The 22119-nt window shown below is 56.9% G+C and overlaps 1 protein-coding gene across 1 annotated transcript; it reads left to right on the forward strand.

Moving 5' to 3' along the window:
• Window positions 1-292: 292 nt before the first annotated feature.
• ZNF469 (zinc finger protein 469) lies at window positions 293-14725 on the forward strand. The gene is made up of 2 exons (XM_053987062.1): window positions 293-7329; window positions 7621-14725. The coding sequence occupies exons 1-2, from the start codon at window positions 293-295 to the stop codon at window positions 12941-12943; spliced, it is 12360 nt and encodes a 4119-aa protein (XP_053843037.1). The 3' UTR covers window positions 12944-14725.
• The last annotated feature ends 7394 nt before the right edge of the window (window positions 14726-22119 follow it).

Raw genomic sequence — 22119 nt, forward strand, 5'->3', positions numbered from 1 at the left:
CCTCCAACCGCAGTCCAAGAAAAGGGGCCAAAATCTCCCCCGTGCCTCCTCTGGCCCCTTCCCTGACTGACCCCCAGCCTTCCCCTCTTCTCTCCTGTTCGCTGCAGGTCTGAAGGATGCGGCAGAGCCCCGCCGGCCCTCGGGACCCGCCCGCAGCCCGGCCCCGGGGAGCTGCTGCCCCTCTGCCCGCGCCGGTGCCCATCGGCGGAGGACCATGCCCGTGACGGGGGCACGGCAGCTCGCAGCGGGACGGGACAGCGGGGCTCTGTAGCCTTGTCCCCTCCTCGGTATCATGACTGGAGAGACCCAGCATGTTTACACCATCGGCGATACTGAGGCCGGCCCCAAAGAGCCCGACAAGGACTTCGGCTGCGAAGGCTGCGGGGACAAGGATGGGAGGGCGCTGGGCGGGGAGGGGACATCCCCCTTCCCCGGCCCCAAGGACAAGGAGCCCCACAGCCAGCGGGAAGCCGTGATCCGGCCGCAGCAAGCGGGGAAGATCGACTTCAAATCCCTCCAGTGCAAGCCCAAGTTCGGCAATGACAGCGCCTGGGGAGAGGTCAAGGGCAGCCCGCTGTCCCCGCCGGGGAAGGGGCGAGCCCGGGAGCGCAGCCGGCGCTCGGGGAAGGGCGAGCGGGGCCACCAGCAGCTCTACCGGCTCAGCATCGCCGGCACCCGGCCCAGCCCCACCATCGGCATCGCCTACCCGCAGCAGAAGGTGACGCCCCCGAAGAAGCCGGAGGTGACCCCCGCGGCCGGCAGCTACCGCTTCCACGTGCCCAGCATCCCCCAGCGCGACGCCGAGCACCGGCCGGAAGAAATCGGCTTCGGCCGCTGCTTCCCCGACGCCGGCGGCGGCCGGACCCCCGCCAGTTATACCTCACAGCCCGGCCCCTCCCTCGGCCCCAAGGGGCAGCCCCCCGCCGCCGGCATCCCCCTCAAGAGCCCCGGCACCCATGGGCAGCTACATTATTTAGAGTTCCAGGCAAACCGGGCCGAGTCGTGGCCTTCCCCGGAGAAGAGCTTTGCCGGTGCTACCTACGGGATCTCGGTGCAGAAGCCCAGCTCTTTCTCCGAGGGTGGCAAAGCCGCTGTGCACGGCCTGGGGGCTTTGCCGTGCCAGTTCCCCTTCCAGCTGCTGCACGAGGCGGGGAAGGAGCCGTTCCGCAGCAGCGCGGGCAGCCAGGAGTACCTGGACGTGGGAATCGCCGCCACCGCCCAGCTGGCTCCCGGCGCCTTCGCCTTCCACTCGTCGCCCAGAGAGTGGCCAGAGGAGCCGCTGGGCGGGGGCTCCTACGAGAGCGTGTCCCCCGAGGGGCGGCTGTACGGGCTGCCCGTGCCCCCTCCTCCGCCGCCGCCGCCCTTCCTGCACCCGCCGCCGCCGCCGGCCCTGCACCACGGCCCCTTGCCCTGCTGCAAGGGCAGGGCCGAGCATCCCGCCGACCCCACTGGTGCTCTCCCGTCGTCTGGTGCTATCGACCAAAACCCAAGCACTTTCCAAGAAAACCAAGCTGTTTTTCCGTCTAGTTTACACTCGCCTACCATGCCAAAGCCGGTGGGGAAGAGGCAAGCCTCGGCCAAGGACGGCGTCCCCAGCCCGCGGCTGCTGGTGCAGAGCAGCCCCCTGAGAAGGACCGTGCCACCAAACTCCCTGTCCCAAGTGCACTTTCAGAGCAAGGCCTATTGCAGCTCCCCCGCGGGCAGCAGCGGCGCGGGAGCCGTGCCTTTCGAGACGAGCGTTCCCACTGCGGCACCCACCCACCCCAGGCTTGTGCAAGCTTGGGAAGGTGCCACGAAGGCGTTTTCTCCCATGGACCAGAATTCAGCACCTTATTCAAACCCTGTTGGAAACCAGTTCTCATTCGAGTGCCAGTCTGGCCCCGAGCAGAGGCAGCACAGGCAGAAAAATGCCAGGCTGCCTTGGCAGCAGATGCACCTCCCTTCTGCAGTGCCCGGTGCCAACAGGCTGGAGCTGTCGAGACACATCAGCAGCCAGAAGCTCCCCTTCCCCCTGGGCACGTCGGACTGGCAGGGCAGCGGGAAAGCCCAGAAAGGGCCCCCCATAAACAATTCTCCGGGGTATCACAGCAAAAAGCTGCTATCGGGAGAGAGCCTGCAGAGGGGAGATCCCAGCGTGACGGGAGCTTTTTCCTTTGAGAGTGGGAAGGAACCAGGGTCTCCTGCCTGCGACTCGAGAAGCAAAGCCCTGTTCTACAGTATTGCTCAAGCAGCTCCTCCTCCTCCTCCCTCAAGGAGCTCGTCAGGCTCAGGGCTGGTCCTGCCACCGTCAGCCTTGGCAGCTGCCTCCCCTTGCGAGTCCCCGCTGCCGTCCCCTGTCCCCAACCCCACGTGTGGCAGCACCTGCTCGTCGCTGTCCCCCGTGTCCAGCAGCCCACTCAACCCCGGCTTCGAGGACAGCCAGATGTCCGGAGCGCTGACCCCCTCGCCCTTCTTCCAGCACCTCTGCCATGCCAAGGATGCCAACAAAGCCTTCCACCCCTCCGAGGTTCTGAGTCCCAGCTCGCTTCACTACCACCCCCCGGACTCTGTCAAGTCCTTCGTCTTCCCTGCGGATGCTCTGAAAGACGACAGCCTCCTGAAATGTGCCCCGGGCAGCCCGTTCCACAAACCCGGCGGGGAGGCGGCCAAAGGCTGCTCGGAGGGGCTGGATGGGGAGCAGCCTCCGCCTCCCTACTCCTCCCATCACCTGCTGGCCACCTCCCTGAGCAGTGCCAGCCTGGACCAGCTGGACGTGCTGCTGACCTGCAGACAGTGTGACCAGAACTACAGCAACCTGTCCTCGTTCCTGCAGCACCGCCAGTTCTGCGCCTCCCAGCCCGCTGCCCAGGCAGAGCCCAAGGACGCTCCCCGGGCAGCCGAGGGGCGGAAAGCGCTCCCGCCGGAGCCTCCCAGACCCCTGGCGCTCTCTCCAGACCCCCAGGGACATCTGTTGGCATTAAACAAGAGCGACGACTTCTTGCTGGACGGGGAAGGCAAAAGTGAGGGCAAGGAGGATGCTCTGAAGGGCGGCCTCTTCCACGGCCTGGCCGCCAGCTCCCTCCCGCTCAGCGCCTCCGACCTGGACATCGACGATGCCAAGCTGGACAGCCTGATCACCGAGGCGCTCAACGGCCTGGGATACCAGTCGGATAACCCGGAGATCGACAGCAGCTTCATCGACGTGTTCGCTGATGAGGAGCTGCCGGGCGTGAAGGCGGCTGCCGGGGGGATGGCCCACAAGGCCAAGGAAGGCCTGGCCTCAGAGAGCAAATCCAAGCAGGCAGCGGAGGAGAAGGCAGCAGGAGAGGCCAAGGCTGGCTGTTTTTGTGAAGATGACCAGCCAGGTGGGGAGCAGGTGAAGAGAGGGCCAGGAAAGCGGCACCTTCACAAAGGGAGGGTGGCACGGAGGGTGGCACCGCAGGAGCCGGATCCCGCGGCAGAGGGATCAGAGAGGACAGCCAGGCTGAGGGCGGGCAGGAAGAACAGCATCCCACCAGCCAGCACCTCCAGCCAGAAGCATCCCAGGAAACTCGGCCAAGACCCTCTGATGAAGAGTGAGGTGGGGCCAGGCGTCGCCACCAAGAGCTCCAAGCCACCGCGGTTCTCCATGAAGGACGTGAAGAAGCGGAAGCCCCGAAGCGGGACGTGGAGCAAGGAGCTCATCCACAAGATCGTGCAGCAGAAGAACAAGCTCCACAAGCTGCAGGTGAAGAGCAGCAAGCAGGCCCAGTTGCCCCAGGCCACCGAGAGGCCGCTGGCAGCCACCAAGGAGGGCAGGCTGCGGGAATACGACTACGTGTCCGACTCGGATGAGGAGGGGGCAGAGTGCAGCAAGCCCCGGGGCAGGAAGAAGCGTGGCATGGCATTCGTGGGGAGGAGCAAGTACAGCTTCAGCAAGAAACGCCTGGGCAGAAGCGAGAGAGCCAGAGAGAAAGACCCAGCCTGGAGCTACAGCCGGAAAAGGGACAGTCAGAAAAGGGAGGCACAGGAGGACGGGGATGTCCCGAGTCAGGAGGATGCTGAGAAAGAGGATTGTGCTGCCAGAGCCCGAAGGAGGAGCAGCCACTCCTCTGCTGGCAGCAACCACAGCGTGCCCAGAGAGATGGGCACGAGCCCACCCCGCCCTGGTGGGGCTGGTGACAAGGGTGGCACTCAGAGGAGGAGGCGCTCGGGCAGCCCAGCCCGTGTGCCAAGGACTCCCCTCAGCCCTCCCCAGCACAGCAGCCCAAAGACGAGCCAGGAGAGCAAAGAGGACATTCCCAGGGGGAGCAGGAGATTTGGCTCAGCCAAACCTTTGCTGGCAGGCTCCAGGACACGGCCGAGTGCTGAACCAGATGTTGCTGCCATGGACTGTGCAAAGGAGGAGCCGTCACCGCAGCCCCAGGAGAGGCAAATGCTCGGCACGGCCACCCCAGGACGGAACCCTGCCAGCTTCACCTCTAAGGAGGGGGTGGAAGAGCCCAGAGGAGCAGCAAAGCTCCCAGGTGAGGCAGGAGAACCCACCCTCCAGGCTCAGGGCTCTCCTGAGCTCACCGTGGACCACCAGAGGCACCAGTTTGCCCCTTTCCCAAGTGAAGGGCTGAAATACCACACAGAGGAGGTGATTGCTCCACCCCACGGCGGTAACAAATCGAGTCCTGGCCGTGGGAGTGCCACCTGCTCGGAAGCAGGAATGAAATTCCGAAAGGGCCAGGGGCTCTGTGACGGTCGGAAGGATTATCCCACACCAGCTCCCACCTACGGGGGGGATGCAGTGGGAATGATGCTCGCTGCCAAGACGCCCGATCCGTATGTCAGCGGTGACAACGCGTTTTTTGACCCCAAAGGCCTTCCCGGTCACTACGAGGACAACCTCTTCCCAAAGCCCCCAGCCCTGGGCTCCTCCCACATGGATGACGTGTACCTGTGCCGGGATGACATCAGCGCCAGCTCCTTCGAGCAGAAACACTCCGGCATCTCCCCTTTTGCCACGGAGATGCCGCAGGGCAAAGTGTCCTCCCCTCTCAGCTTTGACTCCTCGTCGATATTCGGCGAGCTGCCCGTCTCCGAGTTCGATCCGTACGAGGGCAAGGATGGATACGTGACAGCGTTCCCCTGTCCCGGGAGCGGCCCCCGCAAGCCGCTGCCCTTCGAGCAAGCGTACCCACCCTTCCTGCCAGAGAAAGACTGGTCCCTCATGGAGGAGGTGGCTCCCATGCTGCCAGAAGACATGTCTCAGTTCCACAGCCTCTCCGTGGAGAAGCCACCAGCCAAGAAATTCCCCGAGGAAGGAGCTGTCCCCGGCAGCCAGCTCTCCCTGCCGCTGCCAGACAGGATCGCGGATTACAACGTGACCTTCATGGGCAACATTTCAGACGACGAGCTGGAGATCAAGCGCTTGGTCACGGAGCTGGAAAGCCAACTGCAAACCAGCAAGTTGGACTCGGAGGTGTCCGTCACCCTCCAGAAATCCGAGCCATCCGTGGCTGTCCACCTGCGAGCACAGGGGGCCGAGCGGTTCCCGGTGCTGTCCCAGGGAGAGCCAGAGGCAGGCCAGGAGAAAGGGCTGTTTTTGGCAGGTGAGCTGGGCAGATCGAGCCTCTGCGTTGAGGAGAGGCTGGCAGGGGAGAAGCCAGACATGGTGACAGCCCGTGAGGGCTACGAGAGACCCAGGGAGCCCTGGCCGTGCCCGCTGGAGCTGGGCTCGCTGGAAACCGGGATGTGCGACCCAGCCCCGCTGGCCACAAACCATTTCTGCTCCAAAGACAGCAGTGAGCAGCTCCAGGGAGCTGCGGCCACTGAGGAAAGAGACCTCAGGAAGATGGAAAATGGGTCTTCTTCCAGCAGTCTACCTGGCTCAAGCACAGCTGACCAAACAGAGGCTCCCATCTACACCGGCCCTGTGACAAAAAGCCCTCCTGTTGTCACTGACACCATGTTCCCCGAGACCGTGGGTGCAGCAGAAGTAACCAAAGACCCCCTGCCATCCCTGCCATGCCAGTGCGGTGCCGAGGGCTTCCCTGTGCCAGGGAAAGCAGACACTGATCCTGCGGAGCTGGAGAAGTTGGATGCCCATCTTCCAAACCCTAAACCCCAGTTTGGGTTTCAGCAGGGTCCCACCCCAGCCTTGGATCTCGCCTTTTCACCTCACATCAAAGAGGTCCCAGATACAGAAGAAAAGACCTTAAGCAGGACTGAGCCCCCCAAAACAGTGAAAAACGCTGTGGATCTCAAAGGGGGTGGTGATGGGCCTGCGCTGGTGGAGGAGACGGAGGAGAGGAGGAGTCCCAACACCTATCAAAGCCCTGGAGCCAGTGACAAAGCCAGCAAGCCCAAAGTGCTGCTGTTTGAGATGCTGAGTGTGCCCAAGGAGAGCAACCGCCCTTCCCAGGAGATGATGGGGGCATCCCAGGAGACCTCTGCCAACCCCCTGCAGCAGCTCCAGCTCTTCGTCGCCCGGACGGTGAAGAACAACGAGGAGGAGCTGTTGATGCCGTGCTTCCCCGGGCTGCTGGCTCCCAGCCACCCCTCTGCCACCACCCGCGTCCAGACGGAGCACCAGGAGCAGAGCAGTGGTGCCTTGGAAGGAGAAGATGAGACCCAAGGGGAAGGGGATCTCCCCACTGGAAATATCACTGCTCCAGGGAAAGAGGTGCTTTCTCCCAGTGGATGTGAGCAGCTGGAGGCGTTGGACGCAGAGGGCTCTTACCACGCAAAACAATCCACGTTGGCAAAGCCGGAGCTGCAAAATAATGTAACAGAGCTGCAGCACTTAGCAAATGAAGCCCCGGAGCCGAGGGACATTAATATCCCTGCAGATGGTGTTTCCCAGGAGCGTAATGACCTCTCACCACCCAACAGCACCGCGGTGACCTCGCTGCCAGGGCAGGGAAGGAAAGCTGATCAGCTCAGGGAAGAGCAGGAGGGAGATAACAACACAACGACCTTGGCATTTAGGAAACATGAGCAATCCCACCCCAGCCGTGGTTTGCTCGAGGAAGAAATGCTGGGCAGAGGAGAGGGGGAGAGGCTGGAAAGAAGTTGGGTAGGGAAGGGGGCGCAGCACCCAGGCAGTGCTCCCACGAGTCCTGTCGGCCCCTTTGGTCCCTCTGAGGGGGAGCTCCACCAGGATCACAGCTTGGGGACAGAGATAAAAGCCAGCACGGTCAGTGCAGATGTTCCCAGAGAAGGGAACGTCAAGTTGTCCCTCAATGGCTGTGATGACACAGATGAATCTCCAGCCAGCCTGCTCTCACCAGCCAAATATTCCAACCTCAAATGCTTGCAGAGCAGCGGGGCCGAGGGGGGAGAGGTCCCCAGTTTAGGCACTCAGCTCTCGGATGAGAAGAAATACGGCTCCTCCCTGCCTGCCACACCAAGTTCATTTGTCACAAAGAGTTGTTTTCCCGAGTCCAGCAGCCATCACATCCATCACACCGTGAGCCCAGCAGAGCAAGGGACATGGGAAAGGGCACCCGCCTTCCCTCCCTCGCTGCGTCACTGCGGGGCTGTGCCGATGGAAGCGGCTGAGGAACATCCTCATCACCTCCCTGATGGTGCTTTGGGTAGCTATGAATCACCTGGAAGAGAGGGGACAGTGAGACCCTGCACTCTGCTGCATGGTGATGCTCTGGTGGGCCCTGCCTTGGAGATGGGTGGTCCCCGGGAACCTCCTGGGAAAGACTGTTCTCTTCCCTGCTCGCCACCTTTCCACCAAAAGGGTGTCGGGAAGGAGGTCCCCGAAAACACCGGTGCTGTGCTGCCAGATTTTAAAGAAAACCAAGGGTGTGCCATCACAGACACAGTCGTTAACTCCACCCCTCCAGAAACCCAGGACTATCCAACCCAGCCCAGAGCGGATCTCCTGCCCATGGAAGGAAGGGAGGTCAACCTGAACCAAGAGAACAAGCTTGAAAACTGCTCCCATGTCAGGAACAAGCATCAAAGTGAACCAGAGGCTTTGTGCAATGGTTTTGCTGTTCAGGACATGTCAGCTGCCATCAGCAGAGGTCTTACAAGGGTTGGAGATCTTGGTCCTGCTGAATTAAATGGCCATGAGTTTTCAGGGGCAGCAGAGGTGAGACTTGTTCTTTCCAAAACCACAGAGAGTGAAGGAAAGAGTTTAAAGGGGGAGAAATCCAAAAGCCATGGGGCTGCAGAAGCTGGGGGTTGTGTGTTAAACAGCGTGGGCCAAGGAGAGGACTACACACCCAGCAGTACTCCAGACCCATCCCAAAATGAACTCCACAAAGGAAGAAAGCCCAATGGACTCCCGGTGACCTGTGACATTTGCTCAGCCACGTTCCGGTCCAAGCCCGGCCTGACCAGGCACAAAGCTGTCAAGCACCAGGTGAAGAACGGTGGTTTGCCACAGCCCAGCAAGACTCCCAGGTCCCCTCTGATTCCTGCACACAAGACATCAAAAGCAGCCCAAAAGGTGCCCAGGAGGAGCCTGAAGGCGTCGGTCAAAGACAAAACCTGCAGCTCACAGGCGCTGACCTCCACCGTTGAACGCGTTCCCAAGAAAATACTCGCAGACCTGGAGAAAGAGCCCAGCACGCAGATGCAGGAGGTGGTCAGCAGAGTGCTCAGCGACCTCAGCGTGATCTCCTTGGAGATGTCCCAGGAGCTGCACCGCACACGCGTCCTGCAGAGGGAGGTGAAGGCAAAGGGACCGCGCCCGGAGATGAGGGGGTCGGGAGAGGCAGCGTCTGGGAAGCTGGATTTGGGATGGCAGGTCAGGAAGGGAGAAAAGGGCAGAAGGAGCCAAAGCAAAGATCCTGGTGAGGGGAAGAGCAGTTCTGAGAAGCAGCTCAACAGGAAAGTGAGGCGAAGGAAAACGAAGGTGTTTCCCAGCAGGAATGAGCCCGATGGTCCCTGTGAGCTGGAGAAGAGCACAGGTCCTGCTGCCCTCAGCTCCAGCCTGCCCGGGATCATGGAGGGCTTGCACGAGCCAGATGGTTGCATCTCCACAGAGAAGCAAAACAGGACCAGCGCAGCCCAGCACTCCCAAAAAGCCAAAGAGTCCTCTTGTGCAGCCGAGCTGGAGGAAGACCTGGGCAGCAGGATGGGGTCTCTAAAGGAGATGGTCAGCAAGGAGACAGCCACGGGCACCTGTCCTGGGGAGGTGGAAGATCCAGATGCAGTGGAAGACACGCAGGCTTGCAGAAAATGGATCAGTGGGTTTGTGGAGCAAGTGGCGAAGGGATGGGGCAAGGTGGGCACAGAGCAGCATCGTGGTGCTGATGGCACAGAGGACATGAATGCTGGGACAGGGGACAGTCCTGTGGCAGGCAGTGACACCAGGAACTGGAGTGGTGCCCTGCAGGGTCCCACAGCTCCTGGCAAAGGGGCTTTGCTGCTGGAGAACCACGATTTGGGAACCACCCAAAATGCTTCTGGGCATGGTGCTCTGCAGACCGCGCCGGGGACCAGCCCCTCTCCTGCAGATCCAAAGCGGTGGGTGAAGGCAGATGTGCCACCAGGCAGGGAGCACTGCGGGGACAGCACGGCCACCTCAGACCTCCAGAGCTTTTTCGACGATGATTCCACCTTCTCCCAGCTGTTCCCCAGGGACGACCAGTTTGTCCGGAGGAAGTGCACGCGGGTGTATGGGAAACGCAGCAAGAAACCCAAACCTGTCCCCGAGGTCAGCCTGCAGCCAGCGGGGGCCATCGACCTCTTCACCATCCGCCTGGCTTCTGACCTCAGCGACACCAGCTCCTTCTGTGTCACCAGGGAGGACCCTCACGAGTACGAGACCATCTCCGTTGACGATGCCCTGATGCTGAACATGTGTCACGGCAGCAAGGCAAAGAGCGGAGATGCTGCTGCAGATGGATCTAAAAGCATCGAGCTGAGGTTGGACCAGGAGGAGACCGACCAAGGGAAGGAGGACATTGACCTGGAGGACAACATGCTGACCTTCTTGTGCCAAAACAGCCACGGGGACAACGTTCCCAGCTTGAACATCTGGGGCAGTCTGGAGAAGGAGGGGGAAAGCCTCTCTGCCGAGGACATGTTTGAGCCTCTGATGGACCTTGAGGATGAGCACTCGCTCCAAGAAGCGAGCTCCGAGCCCCCCGACCTGGCAGAGGAGTCCTACAATGGCAAAGATAATGGGGATTCGGACTCCCCCGAATTTCACACCATCGACATTGAGATGCTTAATGCAAAGCTGAAAATGAGAGACATGTGCTTCTTCAGCCCTTGCGAGGATCTTCCTGGCCATGGCGAGGACAACGCCGTGAGTTTGAAGCCAAGGTCGGGCAAGCACAGGAGCAAGGTGGAAGATGGGAAATTGGGGAAAAACCGCGGGGACATAACCATCAAAACCAAAGACAAGCAGTACAAATGCAAAGTCTGCTTCCAGTGGTTCCTGACCCTGGGGGAACTGGACTTCCACAAGCTCTCCCACAACCCTTCCCCTCCTCCTACCTGCTACATGTGTGTCCAGCGCAAATTCAGCTCCCGGGAGCAGCTCCGCGACCACCTGAAGGAGAAGCACACCAGGAACAAAGCTGGGCTGTGGGCGTGCGGGATGTGCCTGAAGGAGATCTCCGACGTCTGGATGTACAACGAGCACCTGCGGGAGCACGCCACGCAGTTCGCGCGCAAGGGGCAGGCGCAGAAGTCGGTGATGGGCCTGCCGGGCTGCTTCGGTGAGGACAATGCCGCCGTCACCCACTTCCTCAACACCATCATGTGTCGGAAGCCCAGCAGGTCCTCCCGGCACGGCGACCCCAGCGGCCGGCATGGGGTCAGCAGAGAGAGCAAGAGCCCCAAGGAGTTGCCCCTTGAGCAGGAGAAGGTGATGAAAGACCCCTTGGAAAGCGGTGTCAAAGTGAAGCCACCTGCGCCCAGCTCCTCCAAAGCGTCCTCCAGCCCATCTCCAGAGCACACGGCAAAAAGTGAAAACACCCCAAAATCTGTCCCCATGCACCCAGACTGCAAGGATCCTTCCCGGGACTGCCATCACTGTGGCAAACAGTTCCCCAAACCCTTCAAGCTCCAGCGGCACTTGGTCGTGCACAGCTTGCAGAAGATTTACTTGTGCCACAAGTGCCCCATGTTCTACCAGGAGACCAAAGAGCTCCGGAGCCACCTGAGCCAGGAGCACGGCGTGGTGGAGGAGCAGGAGATCAAGCACACCACCCTGTACGCCTGCGAGCTCTGCGCCGACGTCATGCACGTCATCAAGAAGTCCTTCATCTGCAGCATGTGCAACTACACCTTCTCCAAGAAGGAGCAGTACGACCGGCACATGGAGAAGCACCTGGCGGGCAGCAGCAAGACCTTCAAATTCCGAGGGGTCATGAGGCCTGGCGCTGCCTGCAGGGAGGGCAGGGAGAAGGTGAAGGAGGACGGATCTCTCCGGGAGGGAATGCCACCGAGCAAGAAGCGGAAGGTGGCTCACCATGGCAGCTCAATCCCACGCAGGTCACCAGCCCACCTAGGCCCCACGAGTGACCTTCAGCTGGTAGAAGCTGGAAGCCCCAGCCTGCAGGTTCCCACTGACTCCTTCCCAACAGCACCTGGTGACCTGGGAGCACCCCAGCCCTCCGTGAAAGCAGAAGTCCTGGTGGGTGACTTCTCTGAGCTCCTGGCAGACATGGAGAAGTCCCCGTTTGACCCCTTGCCACCACCGCCCTGCCTGTCCCCATCTCTGCCGCCAGCTGCTGCAGGCAGCCCCGAGCTCGGCCACATCGCTGGCCTGTCCATCGAGGAGCTGGAGAAAGGAGCCTTTGATGGGAAGCCACTTCCTTTCTTGGACTCGCCTGAGTTTCCCATGGACCTTGCTGGCTTGGCTTGTCACCAGGCCACCAACCAAAAACTGTCCCCTCCCCTCCTGACGCAGAAACATGGCTGTGCCGATGCCCATAAAACAACAAGCACAGGCAACAAAGATGAATACGGGGCCTGTATCCTGGAAAATCCCAGCGCAGACACCAACGCCATGGAAGGGATCCCCTATCTCCAGCTTGCCAAGAAGGTCTCAGAGCTTCCTTCCCCTAAGGCAGAGTCTCCACAAGCCACGGACACCCCCAAATGGGGCAGCCCCAGTGCCAGTGACGCCTCTGCCTGGGAGGGCGCGGCTAAGCCGGTGTCTCCAGAAGGTGCCCACCAGCCCCTGGCCCCAAAGGACAGGACAGCATCGCCCACACTCAACAGAGCTTCCAAAGATTCAGCGCCACCAAAGAAGACCGTGGGCAGCGAGGCTGCTCCCAGTGTGGGCAGCCCCGAGGAGGGTCAGCAGCCCATCTCGGGGAAGGAGAAATCCGTGCCCGAGGCTAAGGACAGTAGCGCTAACGCCAAGGACCAAGGCGGCAACCCGGGCAAATCCAGCGGCCACCAGCCCAGAGATGAGGCGGCCAGCAACACCACGAGACACGGCCACGCGGAGCCAGGCAGAGCCGCCGGCAAGCTTCACCCCAAGAGGAGGAAAGAACACAAGTCCTTGAGCCACCGGAGCAGCTCCGGCTCGCGGGAGAACATGGAAGGAGACGGGAAGAAGAAGAAAGCCCGGCCACCATGCCCGGCCAGGAGCGAGAGCACCGCTGAGCTCAAACGTGGCAGCTGGAGCAACGCCGAGGCGCCCGCCCTGTCCCCCGGCAGGAGGGACACGCACTGCACCAAGCTGGGACCCAAGCCCAGAACGGGCCCCCAGCTGAAGAAGATGGTCCTGGACCCTTACAATCAGAAGAAAGGGGAGCTCCGCCACGCCAACGGGGACGTGAAGCGCAGGAAGGCCATTCTGGGCAAGAGCCTCCACCAGGTGTTGGCCAAGGGGCCAGCGCCGTCCCCGCGTGGCTCCTGGCACGGCCCCCGCGCCGCCCGTGGGGCCAAGGCGGCCGGCCCGGCCAGCTACCGCAGCGCCGAGTCCCAGAACAACCTGCTCAGCCAACTCTTTGGGCAAAAATTAACCAGCTTTAAAATTCCTTTAAGAAGAGATACTTCAGAATAATTTATGGAAGTGACTTATGGTGATCCTCAGCTGCTTTCATGGGGTTTGCAAGGGAAAAATTATCAAAGCATTAAATTCGTTTGTGTAGCATGATTTCTCTGTCTAGCTTAAATGAACTTGCACTGCAGCCTCTGTGAAATAGTTTGCTTTGTGTCTACTAATCTACTTTAATTCACCTGATTTATCATGCAAATGCTAGAACTTTGATGTTGCTGATGATTTTCATGAACTGAAATTGTAATCGCTTTGGGCAGACTGAATCGTCGAGAGCAATTGCTTTATTGCAGAAGTGCTGAGGTTATAAGGATACTTGCAAATCTCAGACCCTTTTGAGTCTGTGTCTGTGTTATCTTTGTACAAAGTACTTGAAGAGATGAACTTCATTCCGTAGACGTCTTATTCATAAGGTGCAGTACACTGTAGAAAGCAAATTTTTTTTTTTTTTTTTGAAGATTTTGCACAAATAATCCCATACAATTCATTTAATTGGGAGCTGGCCTAAGCGATGATACAATTAAAAAATTAAATTAAGACCCGAGTGTCCTATATTTTGACAGCCATCCCTAAGAATTTTGTTTCTACATCGTCAAGAGAAGAACGACCCAGCTCTGGGGTTCTGGGGCTGTCAGAGCCCTCCAGAGGATGCTGCCACTCTTTGACCACTGTAGACGATGGGACTGGAGGAGAAGCGTCCCCGCGAGCAAACTGCACCTTGACACTTGTGACAAACTCTGATTTTTTAGGGTTTTTTGGATTTTTTGGGGGGTTTTTTGGTTTGGTTTTTTTTTTTTTTTTTTGTGTGTGCGTGTGCGTGTGTGTGTTTTTTCTTTTTGTTTGTGTTTTGGGTTTTTTTTGGTTTTTTTTGTGCAACGAGAAAACTGTGCCAATTTACCGCAGCGAAAACCGGTACTGTCCGAGTGCCCTCAACGGTATCACTTCTAAACTCTCTTACTGTATTGACGTAGTGGCTCTATAGGTATCCGCTTGTACTATGCAGTTACTGGTGCTATTCTTCATTTGTAATGTGAATACAGACTTCCTTGATTGAAAAAAAAAAAAAAAAAAAAAGAAGGGAATTGGTCGGGAGAAGCGATTATCTGTCAAAAAAAGGGAGCAGGAAAAGAGAATTTGAAAAAAAAAAAGACAACTCGAGGGGAAAAACTTTCAGCTTTAGGGAGAAAAATTAACTTTAGGGGAAAAATACAACTTAGGGAAAAATACAACTTTAGGGAAAGAGCTCCTCTATGCTGGTACTCCATAGTGTCGAAAAGGTTACGTCACATTAAACGAGCACGTTCTACAACCGAACTTTTGGATCCAGAAAGAAATCTCAGGTGCAAATGAGGACATGGAAAGATTTTATTGAAATACTCCCAAGTCAAGGAGGTGAAGTAATGCACTGATGTGATATGAACAGTCAGAGTACTTTGCGTCTGTCCTGCAATGATTTTTTTGTTTTGTTTTAGAGTTAAAAGGAAAAAAAAAAAAAAAAAAGAGGCTTTATTCTGTTAATATGTATCTTTACAATTCTTTGTATTGTATAAAAAACTATTGTAGGTAATTTACCTTGGGTGCAATGTGTTCTGTCAAAAGTTTTTATTTTGATATTTTGTCCAGAGAAGCAGAGAGAGAGCAGGAAACGCCGTTTTATGATGTTGTCCGTGTGCTTTTAAAGTGCCTCTTTAATATTGTTAAATAAAGTATGAGATAAAAATATGGGGTGGTACTGTAAAGTCATCCATGATTAATCTTTTCAAATATATTCCAATATTTTCACAGAAATTCCCTGTCTGCGTGATGTTTGTGGGATGTTTGAGGTGTCCTCTGTAAAGGGGCTGAGGAGCACCTTGGTGCCACTGCTGCCACCTCAATGGTTTGCAAAGTGTTGGAGCTTCTCAACAGCGAAGATGCTCCTGCAGCTCCTCTTCCTCACAGATCTCATCCGAGTGCTGCTCCTGGCAGGAGAGTCTCGTCCCTGAGGGGAAAAACCCGAGGTGACGGTGGCGTTGGTGGCCTGGTTTGGTGGTCATCATCTGGTGGTGGGGATGGCACAGTTAGGTCATCATGAACTGGCGACTGTCGCAGCCCAGTTTGGTCATCACCAGCTGGCAGTGGCAACAGCCTGATCCGATCATCGTCAGTTGGTGATGGTGGTGGTCCAGTTTGGTCATCATCAATTGGTGATGGTGATGGGGTTACCTGGTTGGGTCATCACCAAGTGTTGATGGCCCAGTTTGGTCAACCAATTGTGGTGAAGGTGGTCACGGTGATGGTGATGGAGACGATGATGGTGATGATAACGGCCCAGTTTAACCATTCCCCGTTTTTGATGGTGATGGTGGTAGCAGCCCAGTTTGCTCATCCCAGATTTATGATGGTGTGGTGGTGGTGATGATGATGGTGATGGCCCAATTTGCTCATCCCCAGTTTCTGATGATGGCGATGATGACGATGGTGACAGTGCTGGTGACAGCCCGGTTTGCTCATCCCAAATTTATGATGATGGCGATGATGACGATGGTGACAGCCCAGTTTGCTCATCCCAAATTTATGATGGTGATGGTGATGATAGTGCTGATGACGTCCCAGTGTGCTCATGTTGTGATGGTGGTAATGACAAAGATGACAGTTTTGGCCATGATGATGATGATGATAGTGGCAGCCCAGTTTGCTCATCCCCAATTGATGATGATGATGAGGATGATGATGAAGATGGTGAGGGCTCATTTGTTCATCCCCATTTGATGGTGATGCTGATGATGATGATGATGCTGGTGATGATGATGATGGTGATTGATGATGGTGTTGGCGATGGTGATGATGATGATGCTGCCGCTGCTGATAATGATGAAGATGATGCTGGTGAGGGCCCATTTTGCTCATCCCCATTTTATGATGATGGTGATAATGATGGTGTTGGTGATGGGAATGATGATGATGATGCTGCTGCTGCTGGTGATGATGATGATGATGACAAAGATGATGCTGGTGAGGGCCCATTTTGCTGATCCCCATTTGATGATGATGGTGATGATGGCGGTGTTGGTGATGGTGATGCTGCTGGTGATGGTGATGATGATGGTGATTGATGATGATGATGATGCTGGTGATGGTAATGGCAGATGATGATGATGATGATGATGATGCTGGTAAGGGCCCATTTTGCACATCCTGATGACAGTGTTGGTGATGGCGATGCTGCTGGTGATGATGATGGTGATTGATGATGATGATGATGCTGCTGGTGATGGTGATGGCGATGGCGATTGATGGTGATGATGATGATGATGATGATGCTGGTGATAGTGATGGCAGTTGATGATGATGATGATGATGGTGATGCTGGTGATAGTGATGGCAGTTGATGATGATGATGATGATGGTGATGCTGGTGATAGTGATGGCAGTTGATGATGATGATGATGATGGTGATGGTAATGGCAGTTGATGATGATGATGATGATGATGATGATGATGATGATGCAGCTGCTGCTGGTGATGACGATGGTGATTGATGATGATGATGATGATGCTGCTGGTGATGGTGATGGCAGATGATGATGATGATGATGATGATGATGATGATGATGATGATGATGATGGTAAGGGCCCATCTTGCACATCCCCATTTGATGATGACGGTGTTGGTGATGGCGATGCTGCTGGTGATGATGATGGTGATTGATGATGATGATGCTGGTGATGGTAATGGCAGTTGATGATGATGATGATGATGCAGCTGTTGCTGGTGATGGTGATGGCAGTTGATGATGATGATGATGCTGCTGGTGATGGTGATGGTGATTGATGATGATGATGCTGGTGATGGTGATGACAGTTGATGATGATGATGATGATGCTGGTGGTGGTGATGGCAGTTGATGATGATGCTGATGATGATGATGATTATAATGCTGCTGGTGATGGTGATGGCAGTTGATGATGATGATGATGATTATAATGCTGCTGGTGATGGTGATGGCGATTGATGATGATGCTGCTGATGATGATGATGATGCTGGTGATGGTGATGGCAGCTGATGATGATGATGATGATGATGATGATGATGCTGGTAATGGTGATGGCAGCTGATGATGATGATGATGATGATGCTGGTGATGGTGATGGCAGTTGATGATGATGATGATGATGATGATGATGATGATGATGCTGGTGATGGTGATGGCAGTTGATGATGATGATGATGATGATGATGATGATGATGATGCTGGTGATGGTGATGGCAGTTGACGATGATGATGATGCTGCTGGTGATGGTGATGGCAGTTGACGATGATGATGATGATGATGATGATGATGATGCTGGTGAAGGCCCAGTTCTCTCGCCCCGCTTTGTCCTCGAGCTGACCTCTGCGGCCCCGCTGGGCTGGGGTGGGAGCCGCCACAAAGGCGGTGTATTCCATCCTTTAATTACTGCCGCAATCACAACACGGAGCCGCTGTCAGTGAGAGATAGCTCGGCACCGCCGGCTGGGATCCTCGCCACTCGGGGCTTGTAACTAAAACTGCAGGATTAATTTGATTAATTGATAGAATTATTTTCCAAACCACTCTTTTGTTTATGGAGGCTTAAAATGCTCGCCGCCTGCACCCTCCTGGTGTGTTGCAGAGTGGAGATAAAGTGGCTGAAAATAATTAGTATGGCTTAATTTAGGGAAAAAAATAACCTCAAAAGAATTTTGCAGAAAATTTAAGGCGGCACATTTTACTTTGTTTTGGCAGGAAATATTATGGAGCTGGAAATGGGACTTTTATGTTTTCCCTGTGCTATATTTCACCAGGGCAGCGAACCTGTGGGGAGGAGGAGGAGAATTTCATGCCTGGTTATTACCAGAGCTCTCCCACACCTCCAGATTCATCACCTGGGCACCTGGAAATGAATCTCCTGGGAGCCAGGGGAATGCTGCAGGGATGGGACCCATCCCCAGGGCCCTGGGATGGCTGCAGGGACCCCTTCCCAAAGCTGCACCCATTTCATGGAAGCCCATGACACAAGTCTCAGGCTCTGCTCCCTCTGGAATGCCACTCCCCAGGGAGATGTTGGCATCATCCCCACATCTTTAGGGGCTGAATTATTTAATTAATCCTTTCCCCTCTGAATGTGAGTCGTTTTTTTCCCCCCCCCCCTGCTCTACCCACATCCCACTCCCTCAGTCCCCCCCGCCCATCAGCTCCCCTGAGCTCCCTAAAGCCCCCGGGTTTGCTGAGTCCTGCATTATCCGGCAGCGTTTGTCACTTGGAAGATTGCAGGCCCCTGTCACCGTAATTCCAGTGAGGATGCAAAGCCGGGCAGCTTCTCCTGGCTGGGGATTAACTCCCTGCTCAGCAGGGGCCAGCAGCACAGGGAGGCTCCTGTGGGGGTCCCAGCCCTGCACCCCCCGGGATATGGGGCCAGTCTGCAGCCACATCCTCGGGGTGGGACAGCTCCAGGCCCCAGGGGTTACAGGGTGGGTCTGATGGGAGGTGTCTGGCATTGATGGAGCCCCTCAGTGGGGATTTCTTGGCTTCTTGCCACCCCCCAAAATTTTCCTCAAGCTGTTTGCTCTTCAAGCTCCCCCCTCCCCACCCAAATCCAGCCAGCCTTTCTTTTCTCAGCCCCACATCCAAGTTTCTGAGCCAGAGGTGCTTTAAGCCTCTCCATAAAGCCTGGAGGATAACGGGATCCACCATGGTTGTCAGGCTGCAAGCAGGGGCTGAAGATTTAGAAATTTCTTTTCCTTGCTTTTGAGTCAAATCTGGCCGTGCCTTGCACAGCAGGAATTTAAAGCCCAGCTCCCACCTTCCTCCCCAGGGTGCCTGACAGGGACCACACGTACCAGCAGGATCCTGCACCCCTGGGTGCTGAATTCATGCAGGAAAACCTGGAGCCCTGGGGGCTGTGAACAGGAGCACAGGAGCCCTGCAGCCCCCAGGGATGCCATCCTGCCAGCAGTGGTGCTTCTGAAGCCCAGGAATTGGTGGGATTGCTCCTTTTGGGAGTTAGAACATCATTCCTACAGAAGATCAATAAGAGGGAGGGGGAAATATGCACTGAGACATCCCAGCCTTGGATTTGGGATGTGGGGGCTGCTCACCCACACATTCCCACCTGGTTTCAGGAGCATCCAGCATCATTTGTGCCAGGGGAGGTTTAGGTTGGATATTGGGAAAATTTCCTCATGGAAAGGTGAGTCCAGCCCTGGGCTCAGCTGCTCAAGGCAGTGGTGGAGCCCCCATCCCTGGAGGGATTTAAAAGCCACGTGGATGTGGCACTTAGGGACACGGTTCAGTGGTGGCCTTGGCAGTGCTGGGGCTCGATGATCTTGGAGGCTTTTCAAACCTAAATAATTCCACGGTTGGGATTTGGTTTAATCCCAAACCCTTCCACGCTGCCACCACGGCTCCTGGGAGCCCGGAATTCCACAGCAGCGTCTCTGCACAGGACGTGCCCAAGCCGTGCCCAAGTCAGGGAGGAACATGCCCAAGCCGTGCCCAAACCGTGCCCAAGCCGTGCCCAAGCCGTGCCCAGGCTTTGCTCCTGCCATGTCCAAGCCGTGTCCCACCCGTGTCACATCCGTGCCCAGGCTGTGCCCAAGCCTCGGAGGACCCCGGGCTCTTGGCAGCCCCCCGAGGCCGAGCCACAGGCAGGTGACAAGTGGCACCCAGGGCCAGCAGGTGGCAGGGCCCTTCTGCAGGTGGGGCACCGCGATGCCAGTCCTCCCTCTTGGGACAGAAAAAAACACCCTAAAATAGGTTTTTTTGAGCTGGGAAAAAAGCTTGGTTTGGAGCCTTGGCAGACCGTGCCAGCGGGCAGTGCCACCGGCTGGCACGGGGGGCTCAGCACAGCCCCCCAAAATGCCCCCGCAGCCGTCCCTGAGCCCTGAAATCCGGCAGAGGCAGCGCCTCGGCTCTTCCCATTGACATTCCTGCGCCGCCACCTCCTCTCGCCGCGTCTCTAATAATATCAGGCCAGATTAATTGGCACTAATACAAATGTACACAGCTCCATAAAAAGATGTCACCTCGCTCACAATGGGGGGAACGGCTGCTCCCGCATTATCTCTGCTCTGCAGGCGTGTAATTCACTCCTCGGGAAAACACGCTATTTATTCGGCTCCCCTATAACAATCTCTCTGCAAACACCACGGCATCGGGAAGGGAGCAGGGAGACACCCAGCCCTGCCGCTGTCACCGCCACCGCGACGCTTGTCCCCGTGCAGGGCCACCCATGGGTCCCCCCCAGGGGATGGGGCAGCGGGATGCGGGATTTGGGGACGTCCCCGCGCCGGGATGCAGCGCTTGGGTGGTGGCTGAGAGCGAGAATTGTCAGCCCTGGGGGGGTCTAAGTGGCTCTGGGATGGTGCCAAAAAGGGAATTAAAGGGACATCGGCAAGGAATGTGCCAGGGGAAGGACTGCAACCTGTTTCCTTCGCTCCCCAGGGCAGGGCGGCAGCACCCACCGGCTCCAGCGAGGCTTTTGGGGCATTTTTTTTTTGGGGGGGGGGGGATGCAGCCCCCCGTGGGTGTGGCAATGTCCCCTCGCCCCCTCGAGGTGCTGCCACTGCTTCTCCCAGCACAAAGCGCCATGCTGCCTGCCGGGGAGAGGAAATTTGGGCGCCTCATCGGTGTTCGCCCACCCCCAGCCCCTCAAACCCCTGCAATTAACGATGCTGTGTTTAATTAAACGCTCGTCTAATTATCTTGGCGTAGGCAAACACGGCAGGTGAACAGCACGGGAGCTGCGGGGGACATCCATGGATGTGCCAGAGGATCTGCCGTGCCCCCAGCCCCAAAACCCCTGCAGCCGAGCCGGGGGGAGGCTGGAGACCCCCGAAAGAACCGCGGCGGATTTGGGGCTCCCCATCAGCAGCCCCTGGTGGAGTCAGACCCCTCGGGACTGGCACAGAGCAGAGGCCACTGCGGGCTCCTCGGGCCGGGCCCGGCAAAGCCGGGCTGGGAAGGAGGGGAAAGGCTCTGGAAGCAGAGCTGCTCCCCCGGGCGGGGTTGGTCTCCGGGAAGGCGGCGATTCGAGGCCACTCGAGGTGAAAGGCGCCGCCAGGATCGTTTTGGGGGGTGGTCAGCCGAGGGGGGGGGGGCAGCAGAGCCTTGTCCTCAGCAGCATCTCCCTCCTTCCATAGGGTTTTTTTTTTCTCCCCTGGATCTCTTCTTAATTCCTAACTTAATTTCTTTTGACATCCTCATTGCCGGTTTGACCTCTTTACTGGAATCATGCGCTGCTTAAAACTCATTATCCCACCATTGAAACAGGAAGTTAATTAAAAACCCTTTAAAAAAAAAAAGAAAAAGAAAAGGAGGGAAAAAAAAGCACATCCCATGTCCGGGGATAGATGGAGAAGGGATATGACGGAGCTGTGCCGTGTCCCCACAGCCCACCAGCCCCCTCCATTGATCCAAAACCCCCATTGTTATTTGGGGACCACCAGCTGTCACCACCGGCAAATCCCCCTGATCCCAGGTCAGCCATGGGCAAGGTCCAGTTTGGGAGAAATTGTTTTTCACGGGACAATATTCCCATTGTGGAATAAGTGGCTCCTGTTTAACCCACATTTCACCCCAAAATTTCCTCATGCTCACAGCTCACCTGGCTGGGATGATGCCAAGGGGGGACCCCAGGACACCCTGGGGTGGTGTAAGTGTCCCCCCACCCTGAGCCAGGGTCACGGTGGCCGTGGAAGTGACAAGGGGGAGGTTTTGGACCCTTCATCTGGAAATGAGAGGGGCTCCAAGGGATCCACAAGAGCCTCTGGGGACCCCACAGGAAGGTTTGGGGGACCCCTCAAGGGGCTTTGAGGATCTGAGAAAGATGGATTGGGACCCAGCGAGGGCACTGAGCTTCCAGCGGGGGGGATTGCTGTGAGTGTAGGAGCTTCCAGAAATGTCACAAGGGACCCCAGAGGGGAATTCGGGCACCCCAAAGAAGGATTGAAGACCCCAGAGGGGAATTCGGGCACCCCAAAGAAGGATTGAAGACCCCAGAGGGGAATTCGGGCACCCCAAGGAAGGATTGAAGACCCCAGAGGGGAATTCGGGCACCCCAAGGAAGGATTGAAGACCCCAAAGGGGAATTCGGGCACCCCAAAGAAGGATTGAAGACCCCAAAGGGGAATTCGGGCACCCCAAGGAAGGATTGAAGACCCCAGAGGGGAATTCGGGCA

This window comes from Vidua macroura, chromosome 11, assembly GCF_024509145.1.
Source record: "Vidua macroura isolate BioBank_ID:100142 chromosome 11, ASM2450914v1, whole genome shotgun sequence".
Lineage (NCBI taxonomy): Eukaryota > Metazoa > Chordata > Aves > Passeriformes > Viduidae > Vidua > Vidua macroura.

Bases quoted from the DNA above. Each gene is read 5' to 3' on its own strand.
- ZNF469 (XM_053987062.1), top strand. From the start codon at position 293: ATGACTGGAGAGACCCAGCATGTTTACACCATCGGCGATACTGAGGCC. The intron at 7,330-7,620 runs ATACGGCTCCTC...TCTGGTGGGCCC, and splicing joins CAGCTCTCGGATGAGAAGAA to TGCCTTGGAGATGGGTGGTC.